Source organism: Gobio gobio (assembly GCF_949357685.1).
Source record: "Gobio gobio genome assembly, chromosome: 12".
NCBI lineage: Eukaryota > Metazoa > Chordata > Actinopteri > Cypriniformes > Gobionidae > Gobio > Gobio gobio.
Genome location: NC_137105.1, coordinates 11,902,641 through 11,924,321, shown reverse-complemented (window position 1 = coordinate 11,924,321; position 21,681 = coordinate 11,902,641). Strand labels below are relative to the sequence as shown.

The 21,681-nt window shown below is 37.5% G+C and overlaps 1 protein-coding gene across 2 annotated transcripts in view; it reads right to left on the bottom strand.

The window, feature by feature from the left end:
* Window positions 1-21,681, bottom strand: part of pkib (protein kinase (cAMP-dependent, catalytic) inhibitor beta) — a 57,916-nt gene that overhangs the window by 11,147 nt on the left and 25,088 nt on the right. For both annotated transcript variants that reach the window (XM_079830307.1, XM_079830308.1), the window contains exon 2: window positions 4-172. In XM_079830307.1, the coding sequence (XP_079686433.1) occupies window positions 4-148 (145 nt within the window). In that variant the 5' untranslated portion in view covers window positions 149-172. The remainder of the gene's footprint in view (window positions 1-3; window positions 173-21,681) is intronic.

The following is a 21,681-nucleotide window of genomic DNA, read 5'->3' as shown; positions in this document are numbered from 1 at the left end:
TACCTCCTACTGAAAGCTCGGCTAGTTTATCAGGTAGTTCGGCGGCTCCAGGACCAGCCGTGGAACCTAGAATATCTGGCAATGCATTCCGCCGGCCAGTCCTGCCCGTGGCTGCAAAGTCAGTGACAACAGGTTCCACATCAGTCATCTCTGGTGGTCTTCATAGCATCATCTGAAACAAACGAAATGAAATGCACTCGCTCAGTGACTGATATATGAGGGTTAAATTAGAGGATTGTTCATTAGCAGTTCTACACTGTAAAGTATAATAATAAGGAAGTTATTAAATGAATAAACTCTTTGGATTAAGTTTGTAGAATTGGTAGATATGATGGGGTTGGTTTTCAGTTTCCTTTTCAAATTCTGTGTGTTTAATAAAACAGAATGCCAACGGTTCACAACTAGAGTTTTACAAGTGTTATTTACCGTTGCAAAAAAGCAGCTAAGATGATGTAGGTGCACTTTACAATTTTTTTTTCAAAGTTGTAAATACAACAAAGATTATTGGAGTATATTTTACAAGCCTTTCAGTTGTTCAGTTGCCGTTTCTTTGTAATTGTTTATTAAATGTATTCACATTTTTTTGAGTGAAAATTGTTTCTTCACCAGTATCTGAATGTTGATATGTGGTTGCTAGGGAGTTCTGGATACAACTTTAGATTTTTGTTTTGTTCTACACAAGCATATTTAATTGCTAACTTGAAATATTAACTCATACAATTACATTTTTTCTTTCTTTTGAAAGAGACGTGAAGGCCAAGTATGGTAACCCATACTCAGAATTTGTCCTCTGCATTTAACCCATCCAAGTTAGTGCACACACATTAGGAGCAGTGAGTAGTAGTGAACACACACACACACACACACACACACACACACACACACACACACACACACACACACACACACACACACACACACACACACACACACACACACACACACACACACACACACACACACACACACACACACACACACACACACACACACACACACACACACACACACAGAAAACCATGGACACACACACCCAGAGCAGTGGGTAGTATGTATTAGTTTCCTTTTCTAATACTGTGTGATTAATAAAACAAAATATTTCTAACCAGCTGGGTCACAATTAGTTTGACATTCTCTAAAGAAAATGGAATGTTGCTTTCCAGTGAAGAAAAACTTGAAATGCTAGAGTGTTATAGGTGGTTGCTATGTGACTGCTTATGTGCTCTGAGTATTTTATATTCCATTGCCATGCAGTTGCTAGGGTGTTCTGGGTGGTTACTATAGTAAAACACCTATAGGTGTTTACTAACTGACCCAAGTCAAAAGAGCCCAACTCCAAGTTATGATATTTTTATCCATAGATAAGCCTAGGGTTTCTTCCATCAATGCATATCAAACTTTTTGTTGTTGTTGTTGCATCTTAACGCCCCAATTTACTCACAGCGAAGTTCTTTTTTGTTCTTCGTTTAAGGGTAAAACGAAGTTCGAAATACGTGATCAACAATATACTGTCATCGAACATCCGACACCACCCACACTTCTGAGAGCAACGTTTAGATGAATATGTAAATATGTGCTGCACGCTTTTACCTCAATAACAAAATAAACACACAACAAAACGGAGAAAACAGCAAGCATTTTGATAAAGCATCTGATCATAGCAACGTGGTTTTCACTCACGGAAGTTTGACCTTGACCGACTGAACAGGCCAAATGAAACAAGAAAAAATGTTCACGTGAAAGAAGGCGGACCCTCCACGCACACCTTCCTATACAGGGTATGCACGTGACGTCACTGTCGTCCAGAGTTACTCTGGTTATGCCCACTGAGTGCCAAAAGGACTGACTGGCAGCATTGGTTTACAGCGTGAATGCCGCGAAAAACACACAAAACACAGCTAAAACGGGAAAGAGCTTTGAGATTGACTGTACAAATAGATTTGACAAGAAATTGGAAGTATATTTTTACAGACTGCCGAAAGCTACAGAAAAGAGAAGCAAATGGATTGCTGCAGTTCACAGAAACTACTGGACTCCAGGCAGTGAACCGTGGATTTGCAGTTTTTTGGGGTAAAAAAATCATACCCTATATATTGTATTGTTATATATTGTATTGACAACTCATCACTTAAAGGGATAGTTCACCCAAAAATGAAAATTCTGTCATCATTTACTCACCCTCAAGTTGTTCCAAACCTCTATGAGTTTCTTTGTTCTGCTGAACACAAAAGAAGATATTTTGAAGAATGTTTGTAACCAAGCAGATAGAGCAACCATAGTAGGGAAAAAAATACTATGGTAGTCAATGGTTGCTCTATCTGCTTGGTTACAAACATTCTGCAAAATATCTTCTTTTGTGTTCAGCAGAACAAAGAAACTCACACAGGTTTGGAACAACTTGAGGGTGAGTAAGTGATGACAGAATTTTCATTTTTGGGTGAACTATCCCTTTAAATATTTACCATCGTATATATTCTGCATGATTGGATGTTTTTAAATAAGCACCGACAAAAACTATACAAGTTTTAGGGCTGGACAAAATAACAATATATATAACATTGATATAAATGATCACCCGGATTATATTGTATTTATATAAAGCATTCACAGGCAAACTTGCTTCATGTAGGCGTTGAAATCAGACTCATATAAATGTTAGGAAACACGATTTCTGGCTGCATGTCAATATCCATGGATCACTGGATCTTTGGTAAGTTGTAAGAAACGTCCAAACTTTAGTTTAAATTGATAACCGCTTGTTTTACTCGCAGTTTCCCCTATAAAATCCATTCATGCAGCAGGCTCTTTTGCCACTCATTCCGGCTGAGGGGGCGTGATCTGGCGGGAAAGTGACGTCAATGCATACCCGATAGTACGTAATCGCCGCGGACCAATGGTAGTACAAAGGCGTTTACCAGCCAAAGTAAACTTTTCCGGAAAATGAACTTTGTTTCAACCTGATTTTGTTTGAAATGACGTCACATCAGTTCGTTCTTCAAAGTGTATCGGGGCCTTGGCTTTGAAAAATCCCAAACTAAACCTCACAAATTAATATTCATATAAAAAATGTAATATCCATATAGTAATGGTAAGGCACGTAGGTGTGAATCAGCATAATTTTGAATCATCGCTGATCAGTCAAGAGTACAAAAGCAGCAGCAGTGTAATAAGTGGAGCTTGTTCTCCACTGCATCTCTAATGAGACTGTTCTTCTCTCCAGGGAGTGACTGAACCGAGTCGCTGACTACTCCTTATCTCCCCACACACTGTCTACAGTACCATCAGCAGCATGACAACATCCCTCATCATTTCTTAATTGCACTGTCACTAAAAGCCCTATTGGGGCATTGTGTTTCACATTTACCTTTCTCTATGCCTCATTCAGTCGAACACACTATGCAAGATGGCGTGGCTTTGAGGAATTTGGCCAGAATCCCTCCTGGGATATACAGTGTCAAGGAGGATTGCAAATAACATTCATTGTGCTGGCAGTACAAGACAGAGTTTCCAAACCGCTTGGCAATGCCTTCAATCTGCAGACACACTTGATTGGCCTTTAGTTAAGTGATTGTTTAGTCTGAGCATCATTAAATCAGACCTGACTGTACAGCCTGCAGGGAAAATTCACTATTAGAAAGGGCAGATGGGAATGTGGGAAAACAGACTGACTGATAAATTGCACCGCCAGCCCAACAAAATGACCTTTCATCCTCATCCTAAAAAACAAAAAACAGATGGCTTTGCTTATTAGATAAAATATAAGATTAAACAGCGATCATATCTGTGTCACTTTCTCTGCAGTCTAATACTGCACCAATATATTGATTCTGTGAGCAACCTCCTGATGATAATCAATATATTTATAAATGTAAAAATTATTTCTCCGCAATTGACAGTATTTCTCTCTTTCCAGAAAAATCGATGTCCTGCCTGGTTGAAAGCATTATTACAAATTAGATGGCGCCACTGCAGCTTAATCATTAAAATTTCCAATCGATTTCCATCCCTGCTTCACTGGTGCTAAATTTAATGGAATCAAAACATCACTTTTGCTAATGAGAGCTATTTAGCAGGATTCAAGATGGATTTTATTTACATATTCAATCTGACCAGCAGAGGGCATGCATTGCATCCATGTAAACTGAGATTTCACATAGGAGGCTAAAAATGCCTTATGTTTTATTATAAGATATTTTATAAAATCAGTGATGGCCCTTAAAGTGTAATGACAATGCAAAATTCCCTGAGCCAAATGTATTTTACAGTTAAAGAACATTGTATTTTTGCATTAATAATATTATTTTGTTTATGAATATTTTGAATTCATTGGCTTTATTCAATTTTCAGTTTTAGTCATTTTAGTGATTCAAGGCAATTATTTTCTTTTCTTTCAGGTAAAAAAATAATAATACAAAAACTACTGTGCGACAGAAATCACACTTGCATGTCTAAATTTGGTCAGTTGAATTGAGTGTCATGCCACCTTTTCCTGTGGGGAACAGAATGGATTTTCAAAATGTCAAAGCTGCTCTTGCATGGTGATCACTAACAATCACGTTTACTGATATCTTGCTTGATTTATTAATGTATATATATATATACACATCAGTTCAGGATTGGAACCTAAAGCATCTTGCACACTAAATGAAACCTCTAGAGTCTTGAGTAGACCAACACATCATCCAATTCTGAAGAGAAGTAATATGATGTTAAAACTTTTTTCTCCTTAGTCATGTCATGTCTTGCCAAGGGCATCATGTGTGCCAGGTCTGCACTGGTTCTAGTGATGGGAAGTCCGGCTCTTTTGGCTCGGCTCCCTTAGAATAGCCGGCTCTTACGGCTCCCAAATGGCTCTTCGTTTAGTATCACTCTGAGCCTTCTATTTTAGCCCAATTTAGCAATTGTGAATGGGTTGTGTTAGTAAGCAATTTTTTATTCAGTGTTTTCATAAAAGACGTATTTCTATGCATTTTTCTGTTACAAAAAAAAATACAGTTACTATTAACATTTTAATAAAATTTTAATTGAACAGTTGAACATTTAACCATAACAAGGCAAAATTCTTAAAGGGGTGATGAATTGAGAAATCAACTTTCCCTTGAGCCTTTGATATATATAATCGTTATATAAGAATATCCTGTAAGTTTCAGAGCTGAAAACGTCTTTGTTAGTCAAAGAAAAGCTTTTATAGACACCAGGCCCAGAAAACGAGAGATCTCAAAATATGTTGACCACTGACGTAATAGAATGCAGAAGCGCCGCTTCAAGCCTGCCCACCGACTCGTGGAGCTAAACAGATCGCACTACCGAGTAGCTCACGTGTGTAAGACATTGCGCGTTTGTTCGCTTCATTTCACCGCAGAATCGATTGTAAACAAGATACAGGTCGAGACTGGATTTGCAGACATATTGAGATTAAAACGCAATGCTGTGCCTTCTATATAGGATCCGAAAGGAACGGTGCAACACACACTTATCTGAGTAAAACATGTTTTTTTATATATATGTTAGTATTGCATTGTTACAGATAGTTTGATATCTATACATACCTTAGCACACTGTCAGGCTGGAGAAGGTGTTATTGGTTCATTCGTGATCAGACTCGGACTTGTAACGCCAGTGCTCGCAAAGGCCAACGTCCCAGGCTATGTGTTTTTCAGACGGGCTACCAAAACGTATCACCAGCCTGCCGACGGGCTATCTTAAATAGTAAAACAACATTCCTTTCTTGCACGCACGCACGCATGTGTGTGTGTGTACGGGTCGCAGTTATTCAGCGATCGGGCAGGGCCAAAATACAAAAAAACATTCCAATCAATCGCAGGTGGATGAGAGATGAATCATTGTGTTTGTTTGATAAAGGCATTTCGCAAGTCCTGTAAGCGTTTCCCCAGACGCTTTCAAAACAATCCCCACATGTACTGAGGGAGCTGAAGCTCATTAAATATGCAAATATTATCCAATCCTAGCCGTGGGCGTTTACTTCCAAGTCTTCAGTGCGGCACGCCCATCAAAACCGAGCGTTTTTCAGAGAGCCTCAAAACCATGGCAGAAAATAGCCTATTACTTATTCATTATGATGTTTTTGAATGTAAAAACCACACAAACGTCATAAGTTGACCCCAGACAACAGTATACAAAAATAAAAAAGCCAGTTCATGACACCTTTAACATTAAGACACTTTAGTCTTAAATGCAGGTTGGCATTCAGAAATATCAGATGCCTCAGCTTGGATGGGCTGATGCGATTTCTCCTCTCTGTGATTATTTGTCCCTTTTTAAGAAGACTCTCTCTTAGTGGACAGATGTTGTAACAATGCAGAGTCTTCCTACTTTTTGTTCATCCATGCCATGGACAGAACATTTCTGAGAATGGAGTACAAAACGTTGTTTTCCGAAACCACTGCACTGGACCCACGGTTTAAAAAGATCCTAGGGTAATACTTTACAATAAGGTTCATTAGTTAACGTTAGTTAACTACATTAGTTAACATGAACTAATAATGAACTGCACTTATAAAGCATTTATTTATCTTTGTTGATGTTAATTTCAACATTTACTAATGTATTATAAAAATCTTGGTAACATTAGTTAATGCTCTGTGAACTAACATGAACAAACCATGTAATTTGACTAACTAACATGAACAAACAGCTGTAATTTTATTAACTAACGTTAACAAAGATGAACAAATACAGTAACAAATGTCTTGCTCATGGTTAGTTGATTTTAGTTAATGCATTACCTAATGTTAACTAATGAAACCTTGTTGTAAAGTGTTACCGATCCTAGTCTATCCTCCCATGTGATTGGCCGCATGGTGTGCCCATCCAAATAAAGTCCCGCCCCTGCCTGCGGCTGAAGCTTCGGCTTTCCCCGACGGGAGTCGGCTCTTCTCGTTCGCTACCAAAAATCGGCTCTTAGAGCCGGCTCGTTCGCGAACGACACATCACTAACTGGTTCCCTCTCAAAAATGAATATGTGCATGACGCCGCTGCATGCTGCCATGAGAAATACATGTAACATCCATCAAACTGTATCTTCATTTTTTTCATCTGCTCTGCCTCTGAGTGTGAAGATCCAGGAGGATTAGGGAGAATACATTTAGCAAAACGATATACACCATTCATATTCTACTCTCTTTCTCTTTTAACCTGAATGTAACAGGGACTGACAACTTCTAATGTGTATTTCTTCTGTTTCTGTTACTCTTACAAAATCAAGCTAATTGATTTTGAACAGATGACATCTTACAAAAGTAAGATTGAAATATGAACAATGACTTTTGAAATGGTAAATTAATGGTTCTTATGCTTCTGGGTCAGTAGTGGTAAAAGCCTTTGCTGGAGGCCAAATAATGAAGAAAATGTTGCTTGGAAATGTGACAGACTTGAATGCTTCAGTGCGAATTGTTTGGTCGGATCTTAATGCCGAGAGATATGTGGGACACCAAATCATCAGAGACATCTGCCGCCACTGCACCAGCTCAATGATACTGAACAGCACAACAAAATAATTATAAATAAGTAAACTATTTAAAAAGAAATCGGTTAAAATTGACGTCAACATGAAATTCAGATTTAAGCCCCATTCACACCAATGACGATAACTAATGATACTATATTCTAAATATAAAAGAATAGCAGAGTTCACACCACAACTATAACAGCACAGAGAAACTATATCTTTGGAATCACTTTCACATAGATTTTTTTCCAGCTGATGAATGATAAATCAGAATCCATCCTGCTGTAATGAGCTGCAGCATTTATTGCGGCAGAAATCCTCTTTTTAAATCAGTATTAGTTTTATTATCTCATCTAGTACAAACATTGTTAAAGGGATAGTTCACCCAAAAATGAAAATTACTTACTCACTCAAGTTGTTCCAAGCCTGTATGAGTTTTTTTTTTCTGCTGAACACAGAAGAAGATATTTGAAAGAATGTCAGTAACCAGACAGTTGACGGCACCCTTTGACTTCCGTAGTATAAAAATAAATATGGAAGTCAATGGGTAACGTCAACTGTCTGGTTACCGACAGAAACTCATACAGGTTTGGAAGGTGAGTAATAACACAATTTTTTGAGTGAACTATCCCTGTAAAACAAGATTTACTTAAGAATTTTCTAAACATTTTCAGATAATATATCTCTAGTTTTAATTACACAAATATATTAGCAAATGTCTTGTTATCTTACAAAATATGGTAAGGATTTGTTACGTGTATGCTCTGGTTTGGTTTAGTTTAATTCTGGTTTGGTTTCATTTTCACTCAGTTTGCTCTGTTCCCGTTTGCTTGTACATAGTTAGTTCCCTTAGTTACTTTGTTTGGTTACTCTTGTTTAGTTCACTTGTCTTCTAATTGCTCCTTGTATTTAAGTTCCTGTTTCAGATTGTCAATTCTCATTAACGTTAGTATCAAGTTTCTGTTTATTCTTAATAAAGACTATTTGACCAACGTAAACATGAATCCTTAAAGGAACACGCCACTATTTTTGAAAATAGGCTAATTTTCCAACTCCCCTAGAGTTAAACAGTTGAGTTTTACCGTTTTCGAATCCATTCTGGCCTTAGCACTTTTAGCATAGCTTAGCATAGATCATTGAATCTGATTAGACCGTTAGCATCTCGCTCAAAAAAATGACCAAAGAGTTTCGATATTTTTCCTATTTAAAACTTGACTCTTCTGTAGTTACATCGTGTACTAAGACCAACGGAAAACGAGGCTGAAAATAGGCTAACTTCCGTCGACATAACCAATGTGACAACCTGCTTGCACACTTGCACAGGGAGAGTGCCTTGTAACCATTTGTGAGAGACGATTCAGAAGAGATTTACTTTGGTGCAGATCCTGACCAATATCTATTTGAACCGGAATACATGAGCTTTTGGAACGTGAAAGGCAAGAAAGTGTGGCTGAACTGGGGCAGAAGGGAGGAGGAGAGCAGATTCAAAACTTTACAACGCACAGAACCATGGCTAATTGCACAGGTAAATCCACTACCTAATTTGCCGGCTGTAACTCTGCAACTACACAAATTTAGTTACCTAGCTGGGGACTATTTTCAGGTGCTGCGTAATATCATTGCGCCGCTGCACCCATGGTATGGCAGCAAAGTTCCTTGATTATTACTCAGGAATGAAATAATAGTTCCTAGCCATATCGGCCTAGAAAATAGCAACTTTTCATTTTCCGTCGGTCTTAGTACACGATGTAACTACAGAAGTGTCAAGTTTTAAATAGGAAAAATATCGAAACTCTTTGGTCATTTTTTTAAGCGAGATGCTAACGGTCTAATCAGATTCAATGATCTATGCTAAGCTATGCTAAAAGTGCTACTGCCAGACCCGGAGATCGGCTGAATGGATTCGAAAACGGTAAAACTCAACTGTTTAACTCTAGGGGAGTTGGAAAATGAGCCTGTTTTCAAAAATAGTGGTGTGTTCCTTTAATAAGAGAAACAACTAAAATCTATAAAACTATATAAAAAGTCTGTATAACTATATACAAATTGTGGTAAGAAAAATAAACTTATTAGTTAATTTATGTTGCTTTAAGGATGTTCAGATATTTTTTCTGAAAAAAACAGGTAAAAAAATAAACGTTATGGAAAAGGAAAAGAAGGAAAAGGAAAAGAATCGGGATAGGACTCGGGTAGAAATCATGTTCGTGGATGTGATTTTTAACGTTACTGTAGTATGAAGCAGAAGCAGGAGCAATTGTTAATAAGAAGAGTGCAACACAAGCCTCACGAGCAGCCGGACTGTTATTATGACATAGTCGCCAGCGGGACTTTTATTATGCCACAGTCGCTTTTCCGGCCATGAGTATGAGGTAACGCAGCTCTGTTTATCATATACATCTGAGTGTGTTGAAAATTATGTTATGACGTTACTCTGTGCATTCGCTCGGCGGCTGCTATGACACTTGTTCACACTGCAGTGAGAGTAAAGCATTTCTGCAAAATAAAAAAGGAAACCGAGGGGAAGGCAGATATGACGCCATGACAAGCGACTCCCTCACACGTCCCGGTTCCTTGATTAAAATAGCAATTTTCTCACGATTTACAAATAGTTGGAAACATATGGGATATTGTAAGTACTCAACTGAACAAAATATATAACACTGGCCTAGTGGTTTTTGGATATTTTACTGAAATTATTACCTTTAAAGCATTTACTATCTTAGATAATGTTAATATCAACAAACATGATTCAAATCAGAAGTTGTATTTGTTAACAGTTAATGCACTGTGAACTAACATGAACAAACAATGAACGCCTTTATTTTTCTTAACTAACATGAACAAAGATTAATAAATACTGTAACAAATGTATTGCTCACTGTTAGTTTATGTTAGTTAATAGCCTACATTAAGTAAGGGTTAATGTACATCCAGCTGGTTGTTATCGCAGAAGAAACCCAGACAGAGTGATCAGGACCCCTACGCAAACCGCACACACATCTACATGCCACATAAGTAAATAATTTGACAATAAATATTGACTTTTGGGACGGATGGGATACCACTCATACCACAGTCATACCACTTATTACATGGTATTTCACCATGTACATAATTATGGGGATAAGAGAAATTGATTTGAGATGAAACTATTTTAAAATCTTACTTTATAATCCATTACAGTGCACAAAACAATTGTTGCAAAATGGCAGCAGAGCGAAACAAGAGAGCGAGTCAGTGTTACCGGATGACATAATTAAATAATCGTACACAAAATACTGATTTGAGTTTTAATATTTTATTAGCTCATCAAACACAAAACTTCCACAAAGAAAAAGCAAGCATGTAGTGCTGGTTCCTGTATAGTGCTGACTTCAGTTACCCGGATGAGCCTGTGTTATCAGTTTTTACCGGTTGTTATCGGGTAATAACATACCGCTGGATGGCACGACTGGGCAATCAGAATCAAGTATTCCACAGAGCTGTGTAATAAGTTTTAAGAGCCGTATGCTGGAGTAGATGCACACATGATTGGTTTCTGTTCCAATAAGACATGACTGACTAAACAGATGGTGTCCCATCATACGTACACTAGGTGCTCCAGAGGAGGGGCAAATGCTCAGAAGACGAATTAAGAAATTAATCAAACACCACCAGTGTGCTGTATTTTTTCCAGATTGCTTTTCCATAGCTATTTATGGCCTCACCTTGTTATCACCTGTGCCACTTAACTCTTCTCTGCCTCACTCAATCCCGGGATCAGAAGCCACTAAAATCGATGAATACTGTGACTTACGACACTATACCAAGGCTCATTATGTGTAAGCAAGCTCTGTGCCCAATGCTCAGTGACGAGGCACTATCAGTGAAACGACACCCCTCACCAACAGGCCACAGCAATGATAATTGATCTGGTTCCTGACAAATGATTCCAGCTGGCTGGTCTAGCCCCCGCTGAACAAGACCGCCAGAAGTTAACATCTCGGCATGCTGTTGATGGGTTTTGGGCAAGATTATTATTTTTTTTTCCAGTTTCCAGTTCCAGTTTTCGATCAGTTTTTGTGTTTCAACCATAGACTGTTAAAAAATATGGACGTAGTATCCGTGACGTCACCCATAGGATTCTGAAGAGCCTTTTTGAAGCGCAAAGTAGGGACGAGCTGGCCGTTGCCATCTTGTCAGCGCGCGTCACTCCCGGATAACAAAAAATGGGCAAAGAGGCGGGACGTGGGTGGAGCTGAGGTGACGCGATGACTAACAGACAGCAGATAAATGGCTATCCACCTTTCACTCAAAGTGGCCACGCCCTTAATTATGCAGGACTTTAAAGCTTTATATAATATAAACAAATTAGTTATAAAAAGATTCACCCACCTCACAGTTGTCATGAAGGGCAAAATTAGCTGTATAGACCAAAACCACAATTTGTACCAGGCTGTAAACATGTGTTTTTCTGCTGTAAAGTTGGGCATTTTAACATGGGGCTTAATGAGATTCTACTCCCTTCTGGAGCCTGTCCCTAGCGGCCAGTCGATGAATTGCAGTTTAAGTCACTTCCGTATTGGCTTCAAGAGAAACTGTGGGAGGTTGCTGCTTGGTTTCAACAAATATGTCCTTTAAATTTGGTCAATATTTTGTCATTTCATTTTAGTCATATTTCCACAAAATGACAAAAAAATGTTTCAGACTGCAAACCATGCAAAAACACATATAAAAATGTAACATTTACTAACATAAAAAATAACGTATTTTAAAGGATTTATCAACTTAAAATAGTAATAAAAAATAAAAACGATACAAACCTGAAATTAAATAATGAGTAAACTGAATTATTAAAGAGAGAATTCACCCAAAAAATAAAAATTCTGTCATCGTTCTCTCTTCTGTTGAACATAAAAGTTATTTGGACCAAATAGCAGTGGTGGACAGTAAGTATTTTGACTTTGTTGTGAATCCGCTTACCCGAAACTTATGGAGCCCCTAAGGGGACATGATGGTGGAAAAAAAATGAGATGGGAGGAAAAATAAGTAGTCAATGCTTTTGCATTCTCTCGCAAATGTTTTGCATTCCCCCGAGAAACTTTGCGTTCGCTCGCAAAACCTTCGCATTCCCTCGCAAAAACTTTTGCGATCGCTCGCAAATTCTTGCCGCAAAACACCGATTTATCTCTGGCACAGATTTAAAGAAAATTACAGTCGTTTGGCAAATAAATGACAGACAGTTACATGCGCATTACCAACATTTCATTATGTAAGCTTTATGATACACCTCAAATGTCAAGGGATTTATTAATTTATAGTGTTCATTAGCGAGTCCACATACTCATTCTCTCAAATGGCTTGGGTATACAGAGCATTCGCAGCTTCTATGGATGGCACGCCCCTGATACAGTGAGGAAAATAAGTATTTGAACACCCTACTATTTTGCAAGTTCTCCCACTTAGAAATCATGGAGGGGTCTGAAATTGTCATTGTAGGTGCATGTCCACTGTGAGAGACATAATCTAAAATAAATCCATAAATCACAGTAAGTATTTGAACACCTGAGAAAATCAATGTTAATATTTGTCACAGTAGCCTTTGTTTGCAATTACAGAGGTCAAACGTTTCCTGTAGTTTTTCACCAGGTTTGCACACACTGCAGGAGGGATTTTGGCCCACTCCTCCACACAGATCTTCTCTAGATCAGTCAGGTTTCTGGCCTGTCGCTGAGAAACACAGAGTTTGAGCTCCCTCCAAAGATTCTCTATTGGGTTTAGGTCTGGAGACTGGCTAGGCCACGGCAGAACCTTGATATGCTTCTTACAGAGCCACTCCTTGGTTATCCTGGCTGTGTGCTTCGGGTCATTGTCATGTTGGAAGACCCAACCTCGACCCATCTACAATGCTCTAACTGAGGGAAGGAGGTTGTTCCACAAAATCTTGCAATATATGGCCCCGGTCATCCTCTCCTTAATACAGTGCAGTCGCCCTGTCCCATGTGCAGAAAAACACCCCCAAAGCATGATGCTACGACCCCCATGCTTCACAGTAGGGATGGTGTTCTTGGGATGGTTCTCATCATTCTTCTTCCTCCAAACACGTTTAGTGGAATTATGACCAAAAAGTTCTATTTTGGTCTCATCTGACCACATGACTTTCTCCCATGACTCCTCTGGATCATCTGAATGGTCATTGGCAAACTTAAGACGGGCCTGGACATGTGCTGGTTTAAGCAGGGGAACCTTCCGTTCCATGCATGATTTCAAACCATGACGTCTTAGTGTATTACCAACAGTAACCTCGGAAACGGTGGTCCCAGCTCTTTTCAGGTCATTGACCAGCTCCTCCCGTGTAGTTCTGGGCTGATTTCTCACCTTTCTTAGGATCATTGAGACTCCACGGGGTAAGATCTTGCATGGAGCCCCAGTCCGAGGGAGATTGACAGTCATGTTTAGCTTCTTCCATATTCTAATGATTGCTCCAACAGTGGACCTTTTTTCACCAAGCTGCTTGGCAATTTCCCCGTAGCCCTTTCCAGCCTTGTGGAGGTGTACAATTTTGTCTCTAGTGTCTTTGGACAGCTCTTTGGTCTTGGCCATGTAAGTAGTTGGATTCTTACTGATTGGATGGGGTGGACAGGTGTCTTTATGCAGCTAACGACCTCAAACAGGTGCATTTAATTTAGGATAATAAATGGAGTGGAGGTGGACATTTTAAAGGCAGACTAACAGGTCTTTGAGGGTCAGAACTCTAGCTGATAGACAGGTGTTCAAATACTTATTTGCAGCTGTATCATACAAATAACTAGTTAAAAAATCATATATTGTGATTTCTGTTTTTTTTTTTTTTGATTATGTCTCTCAGTGGACATGCACCTACAATGACAATTTCAGACCCCTCCATGATTTCCAAGTGGGAGAACTTGCAAAATAGCAGGGTGTTCAAATACTTATTTTCCTCACTGTATATGCTCCAGGATAATTCTCTCAGCTGACAAGAGCTCTGCCACCTGAGCCAGAACACTTAGCAACCAGCACCAGAACTGAGCAACAAGGGCAGCAGCTTGTGTTACGAGGTCAAGCCCTCTTGTGAACTCTGCAACAGAGATTTGCACCAAAGGCAGTGCAGCTGCTATACTATGCACACCTGCGCCCGTGTCTCGATAGGCATTTACCATGTGTACCAGTCAGAGAATGGGCCCACAGAGATGTCTGTGTCTGGCCAAAAAGAATCTGTCTGTTTACACATGTACTGCAACGAGTGGTAAAAATCTCTCTCTCTCCAAAAAAAAATTAACATATATATATATATATATATATATATATATATATATATATATATATATATATATATATATATATATATATATATATATATATATATATATATATATATATATACTAAAAATACAGCACTATGCAAAAAAGGCTTGTATTCATCATGCACCCCAGATGTGAAGTTCATGCACAAAAATGTGCTAAATATAAGCATAAGCATTACTTTAAATGTCAGTACAAACAAGGTTAATCCGGTCTTAATCCATGTACAGCCCAGTAACAAGCTTTGAAATAGCACTAACAGAAGGGATGAGGCGTTTGCCACGTTCCTTTCTGCACACTTCAGCTAATTTTCTGCTTTAGATATTCAATCTCAACCCTCTCATGGACAACACTGCAAAAAGCATGAAAAAAGTTACTGAAATAAAAAATGAAATTGTTAAACAGTCAAGTTGAATCTCCTTGTAGCCTTTTATAATGCCTATGGCTAAGTTTGGGGGCTGCTTTCACAAGCATGAAAGTGAAGGATTATACATAATGAGGGAAAACATTATTAGCTTTTTTATTTTTTATAGAAATAGTTCACTCATTAAAAAAACACCTTTATGTCATTCCAAACTCATATTACTTTCTCTCTCTGGAGCACAAAAGGTGACATTGTAAAGATAATCAAAAATCACAAAAAAGCATCATAAGTATCATAAATGTAGTCCATAAGACTCATGCACTTCTTCTAAAATCATGCAATAGCTTTGTGTGACTGATATTTAAGAGATTATTCACTGAAATTTGAAAGTCTACAGCCAGGTTCAGACTACAGGAGTTTCAGGCTGATTTATGACCGATTTACCCCTCCCAACATTCAGAGAAACAATCGCTTCCAGGGCATTGTCGGTTTTTTTTTTCTGCCCAGATTATCTGGCCATGTGAAGCATCTGCTCACAAACACACTGGGGTCACCTGATTTTATCAAACATGTTTGACATTTAGGATTTTAAATCAGGATATTTTACAACTATGATGAGGTCAGAGCCAATGAGAGACAAGTCTACAAGGAGACGGAAATTTTGAAATGGCGACCATGAAACAAGCAGCTGTACGGGTCCAGCGGACAATGGCGATGGTTGAAATGTGGCAACAACACGACTGCCTTTATAATGTCTCCTCATATAATGTCTACAGCTAGTTGCCACAACACAGTATCCATTTTGTTTACATCCGCTTCCCTGTGAGATTCCGAGAGGTGCTAAATCTGGCATGATAATCTTAAGAATGTCTGGTAGTGCGTGATGCGCCAGGATATTCAAATCTTGTAGTGTGTGCAGGTTTGAGATTTGAAAGAAGAAAATCTGTTAAGATTCTCCTTGTGAGCGTAATGCAGCAAGCAGATTTCACAATAAAAACTCAAGTAGTCTGAGCCCGGCTTAAAAGATTTGTTCACAAAACAAACTCATCTGGTACCGGAGTTCCTGACTCACTAACAATTCATGAAAGCCTCAATCCACCATCATTAATTGCATGAATTCTTTTTGTGTGAATGAATCCTTTAACCAAACATATGCTGCGTCCGAAATCAAATAATTCCCTACTTATAGTATGTGAAAAACCTTCCGCCGGAAGTTAGTTATTTTAGTCTATAAAGTTTTAAATATGGATATTTTTCTTACACAAATCATAACTTCACTTCAGAAGGCTTCTATTAACCCCCCGGGCCATGTGGGGCAGTTATATGATGGATAGATGTATTTTTATGGACTTCATAAACGAAACAACAATTCACTGCAATTCAACAATTCAATATAATGCTTGGATTAGCCAGGACCTTTTTAATATAACTCCGATTTTATTTGTCTGAAAGAAGAATTTCATATACACCTAGGATGACTTGAGGGTGAGTAAATCATGGGCTAATTTTCATTTTTGGGTGAACTAACCCTTTAAATGGGTACTTCAGCGCTGGGAAGATGAATCTGTATTTAAACTGGGTCATTTATGTAGTAGAAATGTGAAATTATTTTTGAATTTGGTGCCTTCTACAGGGAGTGCAGAATTATTAGGCACGTTGATTTTCTGATCATATTTTTTTTCCAGGCACATTTGACCAATTCCAAACCACAGTAATCCTAATAACTACTATTGATTTAGTATTTAATAATGTATAAGTGATATATAATTGTTCATGAAGGCTGGAAATGAAAATCACCTTATATTCAGGTGTGCAGAATTATTAGGCATGTTTTCTTTTACAGATAAATTGAGCCAAAAAAGAGATTTAGATCACATCTAAATGTTTTAGTTAAATTAAATTAAATTGCATCAATTCACAGAAATTCAATTTGGCCAACTGAAAAATATAGATGTGATTGGTCACTAGAAAATTTTCAATTGGAGACCTGATTTTTTTTTACAGTGTAAGTTCAAATTCAAATGTAGTATCTACTCAGACAGTATGCGATGTCAGGCTCACCGAGACTCTTATTTTGTATTGTGCTTTATTCAAGTGTGAGTAGATCATAGCATTTAAAATAAATCAAGACCTCTCAATGGCAAATAAGTATTCAACATCTTGCTTTGCCTAATGAAGCACCACTTCAATACAATGATTGCTCATCAAAAGTGCATTTAGTTCACGTTTAGAGGGTCTCTGGATTAAAGGACAATTATGAATATAAATAATAATTCAAATTAAACAGATTAAACACTTACATCAGCTATTGAATAAAAGCACAGGAGAAAAAAAAAAATTCACACAAACAAAACTCTCATATTTATTGGACCAAATACTCAGGGCCCCTCTGGGCCTTTGCCCAGGCGAACAATATAAGAGGGGGGAAAATAGAGCTGGATTTTTCTGAATAATCTCCGCTCTGAGGATCAAGGACAAGGGCCTGATCTCATCTTCCACTCTCCATCTACACGGCCTTGACAGTCTGCAACAAAACAACGCAACCTTGTAGAGCATGACTTGACAAGAAGCAAGTGTAGCTCTTAGTGACAATGTCGCGATGACGGCAGTGGAAAATAAATAGCTTGTTCGCACATGGTTATGTAATAAAATCATTGCTTTTGAGGACTGAACACAACAGAAACTGAGTCAGAGGAAGCGTTTGAGGAGGAGCGACGTCATGCAAGTCTCCCAGCACCTAACATTTAAAGGTCTTGCCTATTTACTCACTCATATGTTCAGCCTGGCTAATGATGGTAATGGCACACTAACTGCCAATCAATAAGAGTGAGAACAATGTGGCAGATGACCTACAACAGCATGGGCTAGTGCGATAAGCCGGCAAGAAAGCCGCTTGTCTGATTTGATGGTTCTGCCGTTGTGCAGATGTGTTTATTTTAGATCATTTCCCCTTTCTGGGATTTGTAAGGTCAAGCGATGACAGGACAGCGAGCAATTTATCAAGAGCAATGACCCGAGGATAACGCTATAGCGTAAAGGTGTTGAGGCCTGGAGGACTGTCAACATTTGCATGAGGAACACAAATGCATCACTCGTAAAGTCATAAAGTTGGAACAATCTATGGTGAAATGTAATGTATTAAACAAACCTGAACAATGGTTCTCAAGTAGTTCAAGGATTAGTTCACTTCAAAATTAAAATTTCCTGATATTTTACTCACCCCCATCTCATCCAAGATGTTCATGTCTTTCTTTCTTCAGTCGAAAAGAAATTGCGTTTTTTGAAGAAAACATTACAGGATTTTTCTCCACATAATGCACTTCTATGGATACCAACGAGTTGAAGGTCTAAATCAATGCAGTTTCAAAGGGCTTCGAAGGGCTTCAGAGGCTTTGCGCGATCACAGACGAGGAATAGGGTCTTTTCTAGTGAAACGATAGGTCATTTAAACAAACAAAAAAAGTATTGACTTTTTTACCTAAATTGCTCATCTTGTGCTGCTCTGTGGCGCGTCACGGATTACATAATCACGTCGCAAAGGTCACGCTAGACGTAGGCAGAAGTTTTGCCCACGTGTTTACAAAGCAGGCGTGCAAAAAAAAAGGTCAAACAATGATGTCGGACAATTTTGAAGTTGGAGATGGAGGTTTTTTTTGGTAAAGGGCGTTTGTATTAGTCTTCGCGTGTTCGCTTGGGGCGGTGTTAATTTTTTCTTGAAAATGACCTATCGTTTTGCTAGAAAAGGCCCTATTCCTCGTCTGTGATCGCGCAGAACCTCTGAAGCCCTTTGAAACGGCATTGATTTAGACCTTCAACCCGTTAGTTGCCATAGAAGTGCATTATGTGGAGAAAAATCCTGAATGTTTTCCTCAAAAAACGTAATTTCTTTTCGACTGAAGAAAGAAAGACACAAACACTTTGGATGAGATGGGGGTGAGTAAAATATGAACTAATCTACGAACTAAGTGAACTAATCCTTTAAATATTTAGGCCTAAATTTAAGATGTATATTTGAATTGCAAATAAAATATCCATTTGGATTACGCAGTTTTAACATGAACAAACTAATAAACCTAAAGTGATGTATATTGTCAGTCATACATGAAATGTATTCTGTTTTCTTTGATTGCATTTAAATCCTTAAATCATGTTTTTAAAATTGCAATTGGCTTAGAATCAGCATAAACCAGTTATTGTGAAAACAATTTAATTGAATAAAGTATAAGCATGGTTAAAATATGGCTAGCTGTGAAATTTGTGGAAATAGATGACTGACAATTTATGCATCACATTAAATGTATTTATTTATTTATGTTTAAACTGTGTAACATTTATGCAATTTAAATACATTCATCTTAAATCTAGCTCTAAATATTTATTTGAGTTGGACTTTTTGGCATTCAGCACTGAACAAATTGTTTTAATGCACAAAAGTAAACAAAAAATATACTTAACATCAAACCCTGATATGCAAAAATGTTTATAATATTTTGTAAATGAATTTTTTTTTTGTTCATTTTGATAGTGTCATGCTGTCTGCAGTCAATAATTCACTGCACAAAAAACAATCATATATTCACATTTTATTTTGCCTCGTGTAATTTTGTTCTTTGCTTTCAATGATGCTATGTCAACATATCCATGTTAGAACTGGTGTTGGTGTTTTTTCTGGCTTTTTTTAAATAGTAAACTAGAGACATTATATATTTTATAAATATTGATATCTCGATTTTAATCGATTCTCATTTAAAGAACCGATATCGATTTTTATATCCCAAGAATAGATTAGTCATTCTGTTTTCAGTTGATCAATGAACGGGAAATTGTAGCACGCCTCCCATCCAATAAATCGCAATAATCTTTGTGCTTTGTTACTATTGAAGAAAGTCTCAGATTTCAAATTACGGCCATTTTATTACGAAATTAAAAAAACATAAATATCGTTTTGCTGCTGTGGCGTGAGATCGCTCTGGCTCAGCTCAAGAGAAGCGGCACATGAGCTGATCTTCTATTCAGCTTTAATTCCAGTTACAGTGCAAAATAAACATGAATGAGCACCTGAAAGTGTGTTAAAAGATGGAGTACAACTTACCGAAAACATGTCACATGGAATAGCTCAATCAGTGTTTAAACCATGGAAAGACACTAGTAAAACAGCTTGTAAACAATGTCATGTAACGTCATATTGACCTCAGAAAAACCATATCCAGTGTCCATAAACACATTAGTCAGCTAGAAAAATTAACTCCAGAGAGGAGCATTTTGATAAATATATACACCATATTACATATTCATTATAATTTTTTAACGTTCTTCAATATTTAATGCATGTTTGAATAAATGGCAGCCACCATTTAAATGTTTATATTTCATATAACTTTATTATTATTATTATTATAAAAACATTAAGTGTCATTTAAGTGTTTGTATATAATTAAGTTAATTTTTCCCTTCAATAATATTGTAGTAGCCTAGGAGGCTCCCATTATTTACAGCATTAGTTAAGAAATTTGTTTTCCTTGAGAAAATTTGCCATGTATTGTACCTGATATATATATCCAAAATAATCGAATTGAATCAAAATCGAATCGAATTGCAAGCTTGTGAATCGAAATCAAATCGAATTGTGACATTTGTGTCATTACCCAGCCCTACAGGAAAGTATAGGTGAGAGAGGGAGAATGAAATCAGGACAAAACCTGACTTGAACCTGTGTCCCATGAGTCAACATCGCTTATGTTTTCAGCGAGTGCACAGTTTAAAATACAAAAGCTCTGACAAAATACAGTAGAGTTGTATTGGACACACAGCCTTCAACAACAACAATCATTTTATCCACTATAAGCCTATTTATTTGCTATCACAACTATGCCTGATTATGCGACCCATTTTTGTTGAGAATAAATGCCCTAGATGGTTTAAAGTACTGCAGCTGAATTACATCACCAAAAAAGTAAGACTATATGCGCATCCCATAATGAAAATTTTATAATGAAGCTGAAACATATTTAAAAGCTTTCAACTGTAAATTAAACATCAATATTTGTCAAACAACTGTAATCATCATTTATTCTAATTAATGAATCAGCAAAGCATGAAGCAGGAGTGAATATATTGAGTTCCATCTTAATTATTTGCATCTACAGTACTGTTCAAAAGTTTGGAGTCGTAAGATGTTTCAAAGTTTTTGAGGAAACCGTAATTCATTTGATGAATAAGAACAGCATTTATATGAAATAGAATATTTTTGTAACATTATACATGTCTTTACTGTCACTTTTGAGCAATTTAATGCATCCTTGCTGAATATTTCACATATTTGTCACAGGGCTGGTTGTACAAACACACACGAAGATGAAGATAAAGGTAACTCGGTAATACTTAATAAATCCACACGATAATCCGCAAGAACAGGAACAGAGCAACAACACATCCACAATCGACGACACCGGACATTGAACTGAAACGGAACCGAACATATACAGGTGATAATTATAGTGATTGATGAGTGCACAGCTGAACATAATTAGTGTCCATGACAACAAAG